This window comes from Oryx dammah, unplaced genomic scaffold, assembly GCF_014754425.2.
Source record: "Oryx dammah isolate SB20612 unplaced genomic scaffold, SCBI_Odam_1.1 HiC_scaffold_29, whole genome shotgun sequence".
NCBI classification, from domain to species: domain Eukaryota; kingdom Metazoa; phylum Chordata; class Mammalia; order Artiodactyla; family Bovidae; genus Oryx; species Oryx dammah.
Window position 1 is genome coordinate 93,686,481 of NW_024070213.1, and position 19,580 is coordinate 93,706,060.

The following is a 19,580-nucleotide window of genomic DNA, read 5'->3' on the forward strand; positions in this document are numbered from 1 at the left end:
CCACTAGACTTGGGGTGATCATTTCAAAATGTATTCAAACGTCAAATTACTATGCTGTACACCTAAAGCTAACATAACATTGGACATGAACTATATTTCAACTTTTAAAAAGATGGCAGACAGCAGGTTAAAATGGGAAATCAGACAACTCCTCTGGGTAGAAATAAACATGGAAAATATTTTTCTGAATGTTTAAGATCACAGCAGCTCTCTGGACCAAAACCTAAACAGGAAAAAGCATACCAAACTAACAGAAGGAAAAATCGTTTAGCAAAATATAAGTTTTTTATCTTAACATGGTTGGAAACTGGGGAGCTATAAATGTTATGGTGTTCTGTGATGAAGCCTCACTCTCTCTGCCATAGGAAAGGGGCTCCTTGGGTGGTATGTATGCTTAGACAGAAGAGGAAGGCAGCTGGCAATATTTCCTTCCCTCTCACTAGGACTCTGGCTGGCTTTCCCCTTCCCTCTGTTTCTAACAGAGGCAGCACATGTGTAATAACACTCCACAAAATACGCTCCTGATCTCTAGGGCAAGTCAGAGTTCCTGTGTTAAGGATGAAACTCTGAGGGCTGCCTATGAAAGCAGTTTTATCTTTATGGCGCCGCAGATATTTATTGATGTGACCCCTTCTCTGTGACAACACTCCTGTGATCCAGCCTCTCTCGTTGACAAAGTTCCCAAAGGGGTAAGAAGAATATATAGTTTTGCTCCATGATTTCAGCAGAAATACTATCTAGCCGTTTGGGACTCTCGGGCTTTTAAGAAGCTACTGTGGCAACAGCTGTTACTTTACTTTAGTAATAAAGTTAAAGAAACCTGAACTCAAGCCACATAGGGGAAAAAATTAGAAATATCAAAAATATGCGAAGATGAGAATACAAGAAAACCATGCCTACCTAGTGAAACGAAACTATCATAGAATCATTTTTATGGAGAGAAACCCAGAAGGTGTGGAACGGCAGGCATTGCCCTTCCATTCAAATGAAGGGCAACTTAGTGAAGAAACAGCTCCTGATACTTCACATAAAAAGATAAGACACGTGCACATGCCAAAATGTGGCATTCGGGGCTGGCTACTTGTTTCAAAACCCAAAAGGAAGCAAAGGATGAGATGAAGAGACAGCTTTCACCTTCCAGATTCTAAATCACTCAATTACTCAAGAGAAGGTACTTAGCTGTTTTCATTGGAATTTACATAATCTGGCCAGCAGGGCTGGATCTGATGAGCAAACAGGGCGACTTCACGATACAAAAGAGGGAAAGTGAGGCAAGAATGAACTGAGCCATTAGGGCCACAAGCAGGCAAAAGAAAGGATGGCTCCCCTGGTGAGGCTTGGAGGGTAGGCAGCCACCGGGCATTGCCAGCTACTGGGCATGAGTCACCTCTGGCAGAGGCAAAAATGAGATCACAAAACAGCATGGATGGCAGGGTTTCGACTTTAAACCAGCAAGTAGATTAGAAACGTGGAGTTAAAAATTAATGCAAAACTCTGATGAGAATCAAGACATCGTGGAAACCAGCAGAAACCAATTCTTCCAATGGAAGAAGTCAAGACCTGGAAATTACCCCCACAGAGTCTTCCCAAGGCTGGCTGTCTAAATCCCAAAGAAAAACCCAAGGTTTAAAGAACTGTAGGGGTGACAGTCGCCAAAGAAAAGTACTGACTACTGAAACCCAGAGTAGCAGGGTGCTGCTCTTACAAATACCAAACCTGAGATGAAAACATCTGTGTGCCAACGTGGACTCCACCCTTGACTTGCTGGGTGGATGGTATGTGTCTCTGTGCATGTGTGCACACAAATCTCCTGACGGCCCCAGGGCTGGGTGGCCGCCTCAGCAAAATGGCACAACTCAACTATTTCATCTGAAAAGTGGTTTCAAGCTTTATTCTAGGAAGTGAAAACACTGGGAGAGGAGAATCCAGGGCCACTTAGTTAATGAAAGGCCTAGAATGAACGACAACACTTTTTTGTTCCAAAGGCGAGAAATAACCTCTCAGATGCAGGAGAAGCCTCAGCCCAGCTGTTAGATGTCACCACAGCCATTCAACCCCCACTCCCCTGGGCCTAAACCCTCAGCGGAGAAGGGCACGGCCTGGTCCCAGGACATTCCAGCCCATGGATTATTTGATGACGTGTCTGCCTCCTACCCTCCTCCCGGGGTACAATTTTCTAAAAGCAGAGAAAATCCTTCCCAAGAAAATAAACACTCCCAAACAACCGTCCCATTCTGTTACCTATTTGGATTACATAATTGCTATGAAGTCAAGAGTTTCTTACTGACACGCCAGAAAAGACCTCTCAGCTCATAAGCTGAACTGCCTTTTCTCTGCTGCCCAAAGCCCTTTAAAAAAGCTCCAAGTCCCTAAAAAGCAGTCCCCAGTGCCCACTGACATGGAAGGAAAAACTCCACCACCTCAACTCTGCTCAGAATGGAAACTCGCATTAAAATATTTTAAGTCCATGGAACTCTATCAGTCCTGTATATCGCTTTCTTCAACAACAATGACAATAATATAAACCCTTACTGATGCTTCAAATCACCCTTCATAGGAAGAAAACACTGTATATTTTTTCTGATTCTGTGAGGATAAGCATACAACCTTAACTTTTTTGTTGACCAATATGTAAAATTGGGGTGAGTAATAATTGGTAACTGGCATCATTTACCAGTCACCAAGTAAAAAGTTAACCCCCTCCTGACCCATCCCCACACTACGAAAAAAAACCCACTAGATCAAGCTGACTCGAACCCCACAGAGCACAGTGCTAATTAAGATACCTATACTTTTTCAGTTAAGGCAGCAGCAAAAAGGCTGAGGGCTTCTTTTATGGCCTGCTCTAACTTGTTCATCTGGATCAATGTAGAAATAGTAGCAATTTGCTCTTCGTAATTCCTCTCCAGGAATAAAAATGACTAGGATATTCTTGGAAGGCCTCCTCACTCACAAATTAGAAGGTGTACCTCCTATAAACACTGTACTTTGCTCAGTGTAAAGATTCAATGAGATAATACATAGAAAGTGCTGAGCAAGCATCTGGCGCACAACAATAACCTCAATACATCAATGGCGCTAGTGATAAATACACACAGCAAAACAAAACAAACAAAAAAGGTGGGGGCTGTTTCCTGGTGCTTATCAACTTACTGGGAATAGGGAACATTGAAACATAAGGTAATAATAGTGCCACCGCCTAACCCAGAGATGGTTTGCTCATCATCTAGCTAGCCGTCAAGAACTTGCCACAATGCCACAGGTACTCACACCCGACTATGTATCCAACTCTCAGTGACTGAGAAGTAGAAGAGTGTTTGAAACAATGAGAGCAGAAATGAAAAAGACCTTGAAGAAATTTCACAAATTCCCTTGGCACCGATCACGTAAAAGGTTTGCCAGCAAAGTCAAACATACCACACTACACAATTGTTGTCAGTGGAAAAAGAGGATACAGAAAGCACAGATGCTGAACATCCTAATGAGAAGGTGATCTTCCCATCAGAGACCAGATACTCAAATTCTAGCTCTTCTGTAAACTTTAGACCACAAGTAAATCCTTCCTAAGGCGCACCTAGCAATCTTTTGTGCTTGGCTCTGCTGTTTGGACATGCATAGTTGCTTTCCTTCCAGTCACAAAACCGGTTTTTAAGAGCTTATGAAAATATTCATATTTTTATGATATGTGATAAGCAGGTTTTACTCTAATCTATATCTGATGTGCTAATTCACTTGGGGCACACACATGACATGCGAGGCTCACCTTCCCAGTGACACACTATAGTATGCAGTTACGCAGGACATTTTTTTTTTTTCAAAGGTGGCAACATGAATCATGTCTGGAGTCCAGAAAAATGACGCATTTGCAAGAGTCGTGAGACTGGGTGGCAAAAAAATGTCCGTAAACCTTTTATTTTGTATTTTGTATTGTGCCTCTTCAACCTATAAGAGTCTGTGTCACAATTTCGTCGTCTCTAAACCAGGTATTTTGGAAACACAAAAGGCGTTAGTGTTATGCCTTTGCAACTTGTAAAAGACCAGGCCACTTGGCAACTCTTTGGAATTTCTAAACCATGCTTTCCAAAACGCAAAGGGCAAGTGTGACCCATAACTTTAGAGAAGGGCAAGTAACGTTCTACCTCTGGCTCAATATTTGTTTATTTCACTTGATGTAAGTTTTTATGGCAACCCTCTATTACCATGAAAGTGATTTCAAAGTAATAAGTGAAACTTGTGAAAGTCCATTTTTTTATTTAATACATTCTAATCAAATAGTAACAGCAGTAAATAAACACTTTGAAAAGCAGGCATGTATCCCCCTATATATGGAAGAAAATTAAGTCAAAGTATTCTACATGGTAGAAGGGAGACAACTGCTAATGTCTATGGTTAAACCACTTGGAAATTCCTAAAGCCATTTCCAAAAAAATCAATGGCAACAGGTTGGGGACGCAGCTGTTTCAAAGGGTAAAATGTCTCTATCTACACGGTTTTATTAACAGGGATTGAGTTGCACCTGTATAGATAGCATGACATTCTTGTCTTTAGCCTTAAAGGAAAAGAAGTCTTTTCCATTGCACCAGTTTGAAATATTTCTGAAATAAGGCTCCCTTGAAGAGGATTACTACAGTACTCATTCACGAGAGAGTTCATACATGTAGTAAAAAGACAAATACAGGATTTCATGGTCACCTTTTTTGGTTGATTTGGTTAATTGCATAAAATGAAGGATAAATACTCACAAGCATTAACAAATCTCCTAAGTACATCAGAATGCAAAATATCAAACGTCCTAAAATAGACTCTGATCACCAGGCACACAGAACTGAAGTTAAGCCTGTGTCAGTTTCGTTCTTTCCACTTCTTCAGCACTCCTAAGTGGAGCTCTTTCTCTCCTACCAGTGCTGGGACCTTTCACCTAACACCAACAAACCTCAGAAAGTCAGAGTTCTGAGAAAATGTTCCTTCAGCCTTTACTTGGGATGTTTTATTCTTAACTTAAAAGGATCAACTGGTCTTGGTCAGCCTTAGGAAGGGAAGCATCCCTCAGTTGAAAACATGTGGGGAAAACTTTAAATACCTAGCTACCTTGCCACACAATTAAATCAGATTGACTTCAGCTGGTCTTAGAATTCCACGTAGTTATCCAGAGCCGTCACTCAAGATTTGGTTCTCTTTTACATAGCTGCATTCGGAGATATTCTATAGGAGGCATGTTTAGAAAAAAAAGAAACACTTATACCTGGAATTTATATTCTTCCAAATAATCTTTTAGTCTTGTTGGTAAAGGCAGTCCCCAGATGGTGCTGGTACACTTGTTAATGGCGAGTCTACAGAGATGCTGCAGAGGTGGTGCTGATGTGTAGAGTGGCTTGGTCAGATAGAGGTGAACAGTGCCGTTCCGGGGGGCTTCTGGGCCTGTCCGCTTATCCTTGCACATCTGAACATAGTAGTCGATCAGATGAACCACACTGTCAAATTGTTTAAGCTTGGACTTGACACATATGATAGAGTCCAATCTAAATTTCCCATCTTGGTATTCGATGCGAAGATTAGTTGGTCCAGCTGATGTCTTAACAGATATTGTTAGTAGGTAGTCTGAATGCGAACTATCTCTAATCAAGAAAGTTCCTTCGGGTGCCTCTTTTAATTTCTCTTTGGCTTCATTAACAGTCATATTTCCCCAGTACCAACCTGGGGTTTTTGTTCAAAAAGAAAAAGAAAAGAGGGTTAAATAGTTATTATAGAGAATTTTTAAAATAGGGCAAGTACTTGGCAACAATGTTCTAGCTATAAAAAGAAGTGTGTGAAAGTTTACCATAGGCTACCATAAATACATTCTGTAGAAATTTACTGAAAACGTGGGTCCGTTTAATTTTCTGAACAAACTGCAAGCCAGCTTTCTTTTTTAAAAAGTAACTTTCTGTAGCTGATCTTTGAACTCTCTTAAGATTTTCTAACACACAAAAGAATGGTTGTAATATGACACACTGGCTGAGCAGGCATGATGCTTTTCAAGTGAAATGAAAGATTTAATGTAAATTAAATAAGTCAGAAGTTAGAAAATCCATGCCCTAAAAAAAATGGAAAACCCAACCAATTAATTCCAACAAAATAAAAAGCAACAACTTTTTGGCTAGTTGGTGTCCACCTCCACCCTTTCCAAATCTATATCTCTTTTCAAAGCCCTGGAAAGCACCGCTATTTTAGAAGAGCAGTCCTAGTACAGTAGCTTCTGTCTGCTGTTTTGACTGCAACTACCTTATCAGCCATTGAGAAATGGAGAGAAAGCCCAATGGATAATTAGTACTTCAAGTTTACAGTCTTCCATAAACTCTCTTGGACTTCGCCCTAATTCAAATCCAATCACAACCGTTGGTCTCCCTGGCATTCTCGATTCGACCTGCCAGTTCCATCTTCCATCCCGTTTCCAAAAGCGACTTAGCGACATCTTGCATATTAAACGTTTGAACAATGCTCCCCACCCCCTACCTCAAAAAAACTGCTCGAGGATCTGCAATCTGCCGGTTCCTCCCGCGCAGGGAAAGCCCTTGGTCCGCAAGGAAAGACCGGAACCACAAGTGAAGAACTATTCCCTCCCTCCTACCTCTACCAAAACTTCCACTCTGCCCCAAACATAACCTTTGAGGGTCCCGATTTTGAAAGCTTGCAGGTTTGCCAGAACCTCCCTCCCCCACACCCCCGCCCCCGCTCCCATCTTGTCTTCTTCCAGATGTCGAAAGACGACAGAGAGCCGCGCAGAGAGCAAAGGCTGCCCCTAGAAACCAGCCCCAGGCTCGACTGGGGCTTCGCAGTCCGCCCTCCTCCCGGCTTTGCGGCAGTCGCCTGCCCGGCAATCTGTCGGTCCCTGAACTTGGCTGCCAAGATTCCAGGCTGCAGCGGCTGCCGGGCCCAGGAGCCGGATGCAGCTGAAGCTGCTGGCAGCGCAGCGCCCACTCGCTGCCCTCGCAACCCGCGGACAGGAAAGGCGCTGTCACTATCTCCGGCTAGGTTCCGAGCCCGAGTGCCGACCCCCAAGCAGCCGCGGAAAATAGCTAAAGTGCCAGCGCCCTAAGAGTCGATTTCCAAGGAACCCTCCTCGAGCTCTGCCTTCCTCTAGGCCTTGAAGTCCCTCAGGAACCACTTTCCTTTCGCATTCCCAAGGATCCAGAGCCGTGCGGCATCCTCTCCGCCAGCCGCCTGCCCCGCGGCGGGGATCCCAGCCTCGCCAGCCCAGCCCCATCCGCGTCTCGGGGGAGGCGCCCCCTTCTCGAACGCGTCGCGGCGGGTCCGCTCCCTACCTGTGTGACTGAGTTCCCGCAGGGCCTTCGCCAGACGCGCCGCCTCTGGGGACGGCTCCTCCGCCGACCCCGCGGTCCCCCACTGGCTCTGCGCCCCTTCCGCGCCATTCCCGGAGGACTCGAGGCACCGCAGGGTCATGGGAGAAAGGTCACCGCGGCAAAGACAGGTGGCCGCCCGAGCTGGGGTCGGAGAAGGGCACGCGTCCTTCTTAGAAGTCAGTGGGAACCCCAAAACCACTCCCTGAGGGGTCCTCGAAATGGTGGTGGAGGGGGTGGGGATGGGGCGCTGCAGGCTCTTCCTCCCCGGGTTCCGGTGCACCGATGGCCAAATCCCCCGCAGGCGCGTTCACGCACAGTTCGCCTGCAAAGAGAAAGTGGAGGGTTGGGTCAGTCGGAACTGGACCCCTGCGGCCGGGGTGAGGGTGGAGAGGCAGGGATGTGGAAAATCCCTGGGACTCCTCCGCGTCTGTGCTCCTGCACCATTTAACCCCGAGCATCCAGTTACTGCCCTGGCCCGTTCCAGAGAAAGGACAGAGAGAGACAGCAGGGATCCAAAACACTAGGGGCGTGGGGAGGGGGCGGGGGAGCCGACAGGATGAGAGTGGGGAACCGGGCAATTTCCCGCCGAGGGCTGCTCTCTGAAATCGCAGACTAACAGACAAGAAGAGCGAAGAGTCACCTGCGGCTACGGTGGTAAATGGGCAAGCAGAAATTTGAAAAGGAAACAGGCGAGGTCCCCCAAATTGGCACTCCTTTCTCACACTCTCTGCACAGCCCGAGGAGCCCCGGAGGAAGCCCCCCGCACAAACCTAGTTACCGGCCCTAGAGCGCCGCGGGGCTCCCCGGGCAGAGCCGGCAGTCCGGGACTCGGAGGTGCGGGAGCTGCGGCCACCCCGCAGAAGAGGCTCCCTCGCTCCCCTGCCCACGCTGGGGGCACGGGTTGGGGGGCCGCCGAGGCTGCCGCTCCCGAGGTCGGGCGGCTCCTGCTGCTGCTGCTGCTGCTGCTGCTGCCGCCGCGGGCGCTGTCGAGGAATCTGCCCGAGCGCGCAGACCTCGCGGGGGCTCCGACCCGTGACCCGAGCCCAGGCCGAGCACGCGGCTGAGAGCTCTGTGGGACATGCTAGACAACCAACGCCGAGCCCTTACCTCGGCCTCGACCGCCGTGGCCGCCTCCACACCAGGCAGACTCCAGCCCGCCCTGGGCGGGGGAGCCGGGAGGGGCCCGGGAGGAGGGGTGTCTGCCCGTTTTCCCTGTTGACTTTTTAATTTGGGAACGAGATGCCCAAGGCGGTGACTAGCTCTGCGCTCAGCGGCGGAGGCGTCCGGAGTTCTCTGCGCAGAGTAAAGGTGAGTCCTGGGGACCACTGCCTCGACTCGCTGGGCTCAGACACCTCCTCCGGGCTCCGACAGCCCCCGCCCCCCGACCCGGGGCAGCTGCTGGGTTCCCTCCGGCTGCAGCCAAGGAGATGAGAAGGGGATAGGGAGGGAGGAAAGAGTCAGGGAGGGAGGCAGGCGGGTGGGGAGGAGCGGGAGATCAGGTTATTAGAAGAATTATTAATCTGGATGGCAGTTTACAGGGGGGAAGAAAAAAAAAAAACTCTGGAGACTTCCAGACGCCGGGAGATAACCGGAGAAAGCAGGCAGTAGCTCCCAGCCCCCGGGCAGAGCCACAGTTCCGACTCTCAAGCCCGGCGGCTCCAAACTGCGGAAGCCCAGGCTGCCTGGCGCTGGCGGCCGCGCCCCAGTGCCCTCCCCAGCCCTCGTGGGGGCGGAGCCTTCGGGCTCCCCGGACTGATACCTGCCGCCGGCCCGAGCTCCTTCGGTGCCCCAGCTGCAGGCAAAGGCGATCCTGAGGCCGTGCACCCGGGGCCCCGGCGCGCGCCGTCCGTGGCCCGCGCAGCGCCAGTGGCGGCGGGCGAGGAGGCTCATGCTTCAGGGGAAGCCCAGGGCCCCCGAGCCGCGGCGGCGGCGGCGAGACTAGAGTTAAACGTCAGTCCCGGGAGCGGTGTGTGCGCGCGATTTCCCAGACGTACGCGCCTCCCTCACTCCCCGCCTCTCCCCGTCCGCGCTCCCCGCGCGCCCCGCCCAGCGGCTGCGGAGGCCGCTTTCCAGGAACTTTCCAGGAATCCACCTCACGTGACCGCGGCCCCCGCTACTGCTTTAAAGAGACTCCGGCGCAGTTGCGCAGGCTTCGGGGGAGACGGGCTCCGAGCGCTCCAGTTCCGACCCAGTCGGGGTGGATGCCTGGGAATTCGTCCTCCTCTGACCTCCAACGCCTGGGTGTTCTCCGAGACGCGCAAGAGAAGCCCCAGGCCCCCACCGAGCCGGTTCCCGCGGCGGCAGCCTGTCTCCAAGCCGTGCAGGCAGTGCGCCGGGGTCGAGCGATGAACAGACATGCTAGCCCCTAGGCCCGCCGCCGAGGCTTGTGTTGCCCACCCCTTCCGCGCCTTCTCTAGGCGACCTTCTAGGCCATACATCTGGAAGAGGGGGTGTTGGAGAGACTAGAGGTCCTCGGAAATGGCCCCTCCCGCTCTAAGACACATTCGTGGAGTGAGGGAGCCCCGTCTTCGACCACTCCCCACTTCCACGTCCACGCCCAGGAGCCGACGGGAGTGGGCCGATGGCGGTCCCCGGGGCCTGGGGCCTGGAAGGTCGCCAGCGGGCGGAGAGCGGCGCCGGGCTGAGCTGCGCTGGTCGCGCTCAGTGCCCTCCCTCTGGCGGGCCTGCTCGCGGTCTCCCGCACCGGCCCGGCCCTGCTCCTCCCTCCTCCCCTCCGCTCCGCCGTCTCCTTCCGGCCACCCGGAGGCTCTCCCGGCTCACCAGCGCCGATCGTGGAGGGGACACTCAGATCCTCGCGCTCTGTGGTCCGCGTGGCCCGCCCGGCTCCGTGTCCGCAGCCTGAGAGAGCTCAACTCTGGGCTTCCCGCAGAACCGGAGCCTGGGGGACCGGGAATGCGGAAAGATCCCCAGCTCTTCTTCCCTGCCCAGGGACCCTCACCTCCTCCCAACCTGGTTGGAGGCCACCTGGCCTCAGTTAAAACTCATCTCCTTCCCTGCATGTCTCCTCCCGAGATGTGACCTACTTTAAATGTGACCTACTTTTTAAAAAATCATCAACACTCATGGCAAAACCGGATCCAACATTTCGATAACCATTTTTCTTTGAAATACTCTTCTATTGCATCACTATTCAAAAGCTTGAAAGGTCAATGGCCACTTTTAGTTGAAGCGCCCGCTATGGGGAAGTTCGGCGAGGAAGCGGCGGGGCGGGGTGGGGGCGGGGGGTTGGGGTGGGGGAAAGGCTCGACTCACAAACCTTGCCTGGTGCCCCCCCCTGCTGGCTCTGCGAGGAAACAGAAGCCAGTTCCCTGCCTTGGGGAGTCGTGGACAAAAGGTTTTTCTCAATAATTTTCCTGCTTTTGAGTAAATAATTATGCAAATAATTGATAAATTAGCCGGAGAGGAAGGGGAGGAGTGCATTTCCCAGCTAAAAAAGGGTTTTGTCAACGATGGAGTCGCGTGGACGAATCATGTTTGTTTCTTTGAGTCTACCGTGGAGGACTGAGCTAACTGAACCCTAGTTAGAACCCTCTATAATAGAGATGGATAAGTTTGTATGTCTCTTGCCCTCCTTGGACCCTAGACCTTTTCTATAAAATTAAGGGACTGGATTCCAGTTCTGGGCGAGGGATTGGGATGAATGAACAAATAAGATTCCAAGTGGAGTTTGTGTCTGGTCTGGGGCCCAGAAACTCTTAATGAACCACTACATCTACTAGGGTTCATTATGCTCTAAATAATTCTATTTAACTTCTCCTTCCTTGGTAGAGAATCACAGAGGAAAAGTGTACCCACTTTTCTGTAGTGTAAAAAGATTTTTTTTTAATTTTGCAAAGATAAAATAATTTCCATTTAATTGTCAGATGAAATGAATCTGCCAACAGCTCTTTTTAACTGTGTTTTCCTGTAGCCTCCTAAGGACCTTTGCACATGCCCTGCCTCCTTGCCGAAATGCCCCTCCCCAGACTGGGTGTGTGGCAGACTGTAATCATTCCGGGCCCAGCTCGAGAATCATCTTTACAGAGTCATTGTCACGAAGATTACAGTAGACACAGTGCCACCTGTAGCAGCACCAAGCTTTGTACTAAAGTAGAATTTTTAACTTCTGTCTCTGAAAGGTCTCAGCAATGCCCAGCATTTTGTTGGCCCTAGGAAGCACACATTAGGAAAATATTTATGAGATTGTGTTAAGTGAAAAAAAAAAAAAAGTAGAATGTGTAATTGTATCCATGCTATGCTTTTGACATTATGAAGTTAAGTGTGCCTGTGGGCAAAAACAGAATGTGACCAAATAAAAGCAGCTGTTTGGAGGGTGACAGGATGTGGGTGAATCTTTAGATTTGACTTTTCTTAATACTCCAGTACTCTTGCCTGGCAAATACCGTGGAAGGAGGAGCCTGGTGGGCTGCAGTCCACGGGGTCGCTAGGAGTCGGACACGACTGAGCGATTCACTTTCACTTTTCACTTTCATGCATTAGAGAAGGAAATGGCACCCCACTCCAGTGTTCTTGCCTGGAGAATCCCAGGGACGGGGGAGCCTGGTGGGCTGCCGTCTCTGGGGTTGCCCAGAGTCGGACACGACTGAAGCAACTTAGCAGCAGCAGCAGCAATACTGTTCCAGGGTTTCTGATACAGCATCATTTTCCCAAAACTGCTTGAGAGTGTCATCGCTTACTCTCAGGGGGTAGAGTATAGTTTGCAGACCTGAGGGACTGCCCTCCTGAACCCCAGGTCTGCCACCCATCACTACCCTTTAGATGTCTAAGCGGAATCTCTGGTTTAATAGGTCCCAAACTACGGCCTGAATAACCCTTTCCCTCCCCACCCCCTCAAAAATAAAACAAAACCAAAACCATCCCTCCTGCACTCTTTCCCATCTCTGAAAACATCAATTTCAGTCTTCAGCTGCTCAGGCCAGCCCCCAGAGCCATCCTCCTCACACACCCCTCATCTCGTGTGTCAACTAGTCCTTTGATTTCACAATAGACCCAGAAGGGAAACACTGGCCACATCACCCCCGTGCATTAGTCTGTGTTTGTTCACTCGCTCAGTCGTGTCCAATCCTTTGCAACCCCATGGACTGCGGCAGGCCAGGCTTCCTTGTCCTTCACCATTTCCCAGAGTTTCCTCAAACTCAGGTCCTTTGAGTTGCTGATGCCATCCAACCATCTCATCCTCTATTTTCCCCTTCTCCTGCCTTCAGTCTTTCCCAGCATCAGGGCTTTTTCCAATAAGTCAACTCATTAGTCTAGGCCACCTTCATTTCTGGGCTTCCCACGTGGCACTAGTGGCAAAGAACCCACTTGCCAATGCAGGAGACAAGAGACGCGGGTTCCACCCGGGGTGGGGCAGATCCCCTGGAGAAGGAAATGGCAACCCATGCCACTATTCTTGCCTGGAGAATCCCATGGACAGAGGAGCCTGGTGGGCTACAGTCCATGGGGTCACAAAGAGTCGGACATGACTGAAAGCATCTGGGATGAGCACATTCATTTCTACCTAGCTTACTGCTGCAGCCTCCCACAAAAGGCTCTCCAATCAGTAAGAGAGGCCCTGATTAAACTAAGTCATCTCACTTCCCTGCTCTGCTCTACCCCAAATGACTGCATTGCACCGGAGTAAAAGGTAAAGCCCTAACAGCTACTCACAAGACCCTGGAAGATCTGGCCCCTCTCTGCTCTCATCCCCTCCTGCTCTGTTCCTCGATCACAACGCTCAAGTCACGCAGAACTCCTTGCTATGGGTAGAACGTGCTACCTGTGTTCCTTCCTCAGGCTGTTTGTCTTTGCTGTTTCCTGCTCCCACCACTCTCTTCCTCCAGATAATCTGCATGCTTTGCTCCCTCACTTCCTCAGATCTTTGTTAAATGCCACCTTCATAGTGAGACTTAACTGATCACCCTATTCAGAATCCACCTCTCCTCGCACCTCTCTTTCCTCTGTGCTCTACTTTTGTCCCTTGCATTGATCACTATCTAACCTAGTTTATGTCTTATTCATTGGCCTGATTTCCTGTCTTTCTCACCCACAAGAATGTAAGCTTCATGAGGACATGTATCTGTTTTGCACTGTTTACAGCTTTTTATCTCATCTCCTTGAATAGTTTCCAGCACATAGTAGGCATTCCAGGTAATTGTAGAATGAATGAAGTTCCAGCAGTGACTGACTTTAAACTGCCCAGGCATGAATCCTTGCTCTGCCACTGCTGACTGCCTGTGTTATTTTTGGCAAATTATTTAGCCTTTTATGGAGATAATAATGAAAGGTATAGGGCTATTGTGAAAATTAAATGACATAATCTATGAAAAGTGCTTTGGCATTTAGCAAATAATAAAGATCAGCTATTATTTTAACTCTCATCCTTTTACTCTCAATGAGTTTGAATTTTTCTCCCTATAGGTAAGGTTATCTTATTTTGTGTGTATGAAACCCAACAGTCACTCTCTGATCACTGCCTGAGAACTTCCTGTGAGTTGATTCCCTGGAGTTCACCTTTAGCTTTAAATGTACATGGTAAAATAGTGATTCAGTTTGTTCCCAGGTTTTCAGTAGTACATGCTGTGTTTAGAGGGCAGATGCATGGCTAAAGTTGTGAACTGTCATTCTACTAGGAAGGGAAGGAAGAGTGATTTTCACAAAGCTGAAGAGTGTCTCCTGTTGCTTGCATGGAGGAACTGCCAAAGCTTGAAAATCTCCTCCATGAACCAAACACAAACTGGGTCTTCTTGGTTTTTTAATGCAGATTTCCTTCTCATTCAAATACTAAAACTGACTCAAGCAATCGAGCAATCGGCACTGAGCTGGCTGAGTTGCAGAGAGAGCTTTTTGGGTTTTGTTTGGGGACTGAGGGAATGGCTGTTAGCTGTTGTGTCTGAAGTGCCTGTGGTTAGAAGGTACCCTTTTAAGTGGCCACCATTCCTTCCTTTTAGAGTTTGCCATCTCACAACCACCACCACCACCACCACCACCACCACACACACACACACACACACACAAACACACACACACACACACCCTCAACACTCCTTGTGATTCTGGAACCCACTCTTTTGGAAAGCATGTGACCCAGGCTAGCCAACAGGAGCGCCCCATGCCTTTGTACACAGGTTTGTCCACTATTACAGCAGATTAATTTTTAGGATTTGATGTAAGTGCCTCCCGTTCTGAGATGATCGGCAGTAAGGACCATGTAAGTCAACTTTCCCACCACTTGGAGAGCTTGTCAAAGAACAAAAACAACAAAGAAAGCAGAGCTCAGTTTTGAGTGAGGAGAAGAGATTCCTGAGCCCTTGAATCCAAGAAGCCTGAAGCAGCACTGCCCTTGGGCTTCTCAGATACAGGAGTGAACAGGCTTATTTATCCCTGCAGGGTTTGATGTGGGTTTCTGTAGCTTGTAATCAAAGAAACTCTCATGGGGTATAATGGGTCAAGTGTGGAGGGATGTGTTGGAGGGAGTAGAGCGGAGAATTGAGAAGCTGAAGAAGAAAGCTACCTTTCATGGTAATGAGCCTCTGCCCCTGCTCATCTGGTGCTTCTCAGTACCCATTCCCTGTGACAGGGTCCCACTTGCTCCATCCCTACAGTGGAAGACACTATCTGGGGAACAGAGGAAGAGGGGGAGACCCTGCTCGCTTCTGTGCTCTGGGTCAGGGATATGGGGGAGGGAAAAGCCAGGCAGATGGCCCTCCCCTAGACTTCTGGGACCCAGGGACGTGGTGCATGGCTGTGACCTCGGTCCTTCTGTCCACAGAAGTGGAAGGGAATCGTGTTCTAGGAGAGTAGTTGTCAATGTTAAGTCACAGATCTCTCAGAAGTCCTGATCAGAGTTCAACAAACCACCTGCCGATGGGCCATATTTGACCTCCCCCACCCTGAGTGCTACGGGCTTCCCAGGTGGTGCCAGTGGGAAAGAACCCTGCAGGAGACATAGAGTGCAGGTTCGATACCTGGGTTGGGAAGATCCCCTGGAGGGGGGCGCAGCTACCCCCTGCAGTATTCTGTCCTAGAGAATCCCATGGACAGAGGAGCCTGGTGGGCTGCAATCCATGGGGTTGCGAAGAGTCAGACACGACAGAGGTGACTTAGCACAAGCACATACCATGAGTGTTATGGTTGGTCTACCAGGGTTCTAAAAAAAAAAAGAAAAGAAAAATGTGAACCAAATTACACATTTGGAGATTTCATCTCCAAAGAGATCCAGAGTTTTGCATTCTCTAAGATTTGTCCCATCCCCTCAAGGCAGCGATGGGCTGAAGCAGAGCAGTGGTTGCTGCCTTTGGAAGGCATGTGTCCTCCCGTTCTCCACAGTCCTCATCATCCTCTGTGGAACCCCAACACTGAGCAGAACTTGCTATTTGTCATCACTCTTGCATTGTTGGTTTTCTTATGGTGGATAAGTGTTTTTTTTTTTGGACCTAAATGGAGAAATAAAAAAATACAACCCAAAGACTGAAAATTTCAAGACAGAAGAGAGCTTATTTCTCTGTTGGGGTGGAGCCTATTCCTCTGTATAGTAGGCACAATGTGGCTGGGGTCTCCCACTGACCTGTTTCATTCTCCTGTTTTCCTACCTGGTCCTGCAGGAATTTGCATACAGGTTCCATTTTTCTCTGCAGAAAAATGTTCTGGGACTTCCCTGGTGGTGCAGGGGATAAGAATCTGCCTGCCAATGCAGGGGACATGGGTTCAATCCCTGGTCTGGGAAGATTCCATAGGCAACTAAGCACTCGAGCCGCAACCACTGAGCCTGCCTGCTGCAACTACCGAAGCCTGCTCACCTCCAGCCTCTGCTCCGCAGCAAGAGAAGCCACTGCCACGAGAAGCCCGTGCACCACAACTAGAGAAAGCCCACACAAAACAGTGAAGACCCAGAACAGCCGAAAAGAAAAAAAACTGTTCTGGAGAGAGACACAGCTGGGTGGGTGGGAGTGGTTATTAACAACCTAAAACCTGACTGTGAATCTCCAGGGGTGAAATGAGCTTGGGTGAGACTCCTCGTCCTAGGGTGTGGCTAGCATCCATTAAAGCACTTCTGAGAGATAAATCTTGCTTTCAGCATGGTTCAGGGTGCTCCTTACTGAAACTGGTCTATACAGGCAGAGGGTATTCAATCATGAAGACGCTGGCTTCACTAGCGCAGAGTAATTTTCTTCAAACCCTTTCTCCTTCCTCACATTGCTCTTTCTGGCCATCTTGTTTCCCAAACTCACCAAACCTGCCTCAGGATCTTTGTACTTATTCTCCCTGAAATGCTCTATCGCTAATATTCTCATGGCACCATTCCCTCACTTTGTCCAGGTCTTTGCTCACCGAGACCTGCCTTTTCTTATCAGTGATTATTTCTTTCTCCTGCTTTATTTTTCATCCCAGCATCTACCACTACCTGATGTTATCTGTGTTCTTCATTTGACCTTTGTTTGATGTCTCTCTCCCACTGGAAATATAAAAGGGACTGTGTTTTATTCACTACTGTATCTTCAGTGCCTAAAATAGCCCCTAGTCCATAGTAGAAAGGCTTCCCCAGTGACTCAGTGGTAAAAGAATCTGCCTGCAATGCAGAAGATGCTCAGGAGACCTGGGTTCCATCGCTGGGTCTGGAAGATCCCCTGGAGAAGGAAATGACAACTCAATCCAGTATTCTTGCCTGGGAAATCCCATGGACAGAGGAGCCTGGCGGGCTAGTCCACTGAGTCACAAAAAGTCAGACCCAACTGAGAGACCAAGCAACAGCGAACCATAGCAGATGCCCAGGATAAAGTTACTGAATGAATCAATCAAATACGCATCCCAGGTAGGGAAACTGAAGCGTTTTCACTATCTTCTTTCTGGCTTGAATCCCTTTTTAGCTTTTGCATCTTCTCTTGCATACATGTGCTTCTCAGCTTAGTCTTTGACTTAGCCTGCAGACTCAAATCCACTACCAAGAAGAGTTTGGGCTCTCCTGGATTTTCTCCTTGATTTCCATGAGCTTGACTTTACATCTGTCGTACCAAGTAGCTAGCATGTAAGAGAAAACAGCCACTTAATGAGCTGTTATGTTTCCTTCTCATTCAAATCACCTTCCAAGCTCTGCTCCAAGACCTTCCAAAGAGTAACTGATGGTGTTATTAGACCTAAGCCTGGGCAGCTTCTAGGTATGTTTGATTTTCCAGAGGAGTTCCCAAAGGTCAAGGCCTGGTATGATGATGTGGTAAGCAGAACAGGCAGAAGAAATACCTATTGGTAAATAACAAACACCACTCCTGGCTTAGTCATAGAATTCTGAGAAGTAGCAGTACCCAGTGAACCAACCTGGAGATTGGCAATCATAGGTGATACTAACTTTAACCAAAGGCATGTGGCAGAGCTACAAAAAGCAAGCTCTGAACTGTGCAAACAGTAACCACCCACCTCCTCAAACCACAGGGACAACCTCCATATGCAAGCCATGTGGAGAGGCCAGCTAATTACACATAGCAGGACTTTTCTGTTCCCTAGCTCATTAAATTATAATGATCATGTCCAGCCATAAAAGAAAGCAATAAAATATCATCCATTTGCCTTTATGTGATAACTTTAATCTCTGTTCACCATATATTTGAAGCATATGCCTGACTTTACTTATAATAATCCATTGATGGTGGTAGGAAAAGAAATATCTACTTTGCCTGTAAGTAAATTAAATCAAAGTAGATTAAGTAGGTTATTCTGTACTTGTAATAACCTTGTCCTTAGGAAAACAGTATAGTGTTTAGCATGAACAAACAAAACATTTTCAGTGGAAAAGTAACTTGTAGGGTAAGTTGCTTTTAGAATAGGTCATTCAAATCACCGAAAGTGCTATTCCAACAAATGTGGCTCTTACATTTTCAAAGGTTATTTACAATATTTAAACATAGGCTAGGAATAAAAAATTGAGGGGGAAAGTTGAGTTCTTTCTGTTTTGTTTTAAAATATTCCCAATCAAGAAATTATTATATTTCAGTATGTGTCAACAACTCCAAAATAAATAGTAAGGTCTTGTTTCTTAAAAAATAACAAAAACATTTTTTTTAAGAAATAATTCTGTGAACTTCATGCTGGTAAGTCCTGCTGCTTTTCCCTTTGGTTTTTCCAATGCACGTTCAAAGGAGATTTTTATTGCAACTTCCCTTTTCTTTTCTGATTGTTTAAAGCCGATACTCAAAATAGACAAATTTGTCTGACAAAGTCATCAGGCAAATCCTTGTCTTTCGTGGCATAAATATTTTTAGCCAAAGTCTACAATGCCTTCTACTCTGCCATAACCACCAATTTTCCCCTGCCACGTATTCATTGTCAATCAGATTAATTTTATTGTAATTTATTGATTGCAGTCATTAAATGGGAAAAAATAATGATGACATAATAAAAAGGGCTCAATAAATAAAGATGGTATGCATAAACAAATATCGCTGATAGCGACTGGGAAATCAGAAGGCAATTATAATATGCCAACATCTCACACAAAGACCACCATAAAAGAAAAAGACACCAGCTACCAAAGTCCACTCAAAAAGAAATGGATAACCTTTATAGCCCTTTCAAAGAAGTAGACTCCAGATTCATGAGACTTTACTGGTGAGTTTTACCACTTCATGAAGAAATGACACCCGTTCTACATAAACTTTTCCCAAAAAATAGAAGTGGTAACATTTCACAACTCATTTTATTAATAAGAGGCCAGCATTATCATGATGCCAAACATAGATAAGACAGGAAGCTATAGACCAATACCTCTCGTGAACATAGTAACAAAATACTAGCAAATTGAATCCAGAAATCTATAAAAAGGATAATATACCATGACTCATTGGGTACATTCCAGAAAAGCAAAGTAGGTTCAATATTCAAAATCAACCAGTAAAAGTCACATTTTCAACAGACTAAAATACTAAAATTATGTAATATCTCAATACATGTTTTAAGAGCATTTATAAAATTCAACATTCATTACAAAAAGTTTTGGCAAACTTGAAATAGAAGGAAATAGTTCTCAGTCTGGCAAACCTTATGTCCAAAAAAAAGGTAACATTGTTATTTTTCTTTAGCTTTTTATTTTGTATTGGGGTATAGCCAATTAACAATGCTGTGATAGTTTCAGGTGAACAGTGGAGGGACTCAGCCATACATATACATGTATCAATTCTCCCCCAGTCTCCCCTCCAATCCATGTTGCCACTTAACACTGAGCAAGGTTCCATGCACTATATAGTGGGTCCT

At 47.5% G+C, this 19,580-nt stretch overlaps 1 protein-coding gene across 2 annotated transcripts; it reads right to left on the minus strand.

Annotated features, from left to right (window-relative positions):
* Window positions 1-4,234: 4,234 nt before the first annotated feature.
* On the minus strand, window positions 4,235-9,382 carry SOCS2 (suppressor of cytokine signaling 2). Of its 2 annotated transcripts, none has more exons than XM_040234407.1 (3): window positions 9,100-9,382; window positions 7,302-7,662; window positions 4,235-5,694 (listed from the first exon to the last, which is right to left on the minus strand). In XM_040234407.1, exons 2-3 carry the CDS (start codon window positions 7,438-7,440, stop codon window positions 5,237-5,239), a joined length of 597 nt encoding a protein of 198 aa, XP_040090341.1. In that variant the 5' UTR covers window positions 7,441-7,662; window positions 9,100-9,382; the 3' UTR covers window positions 4,235-5,236. The 2 variants fall into 2 exon arrangements, with proteins under 2 accessions (XP_040090341.1, XP_040090342.1); XM_040234408.1 differs by lacking the exon at window positions 9,100-9,382 and adding an exon at window positions 8,448-9,025.
* Between the last annotated feature and the right edge of the window lie 10,198 nt (window positions 9,383-19,580).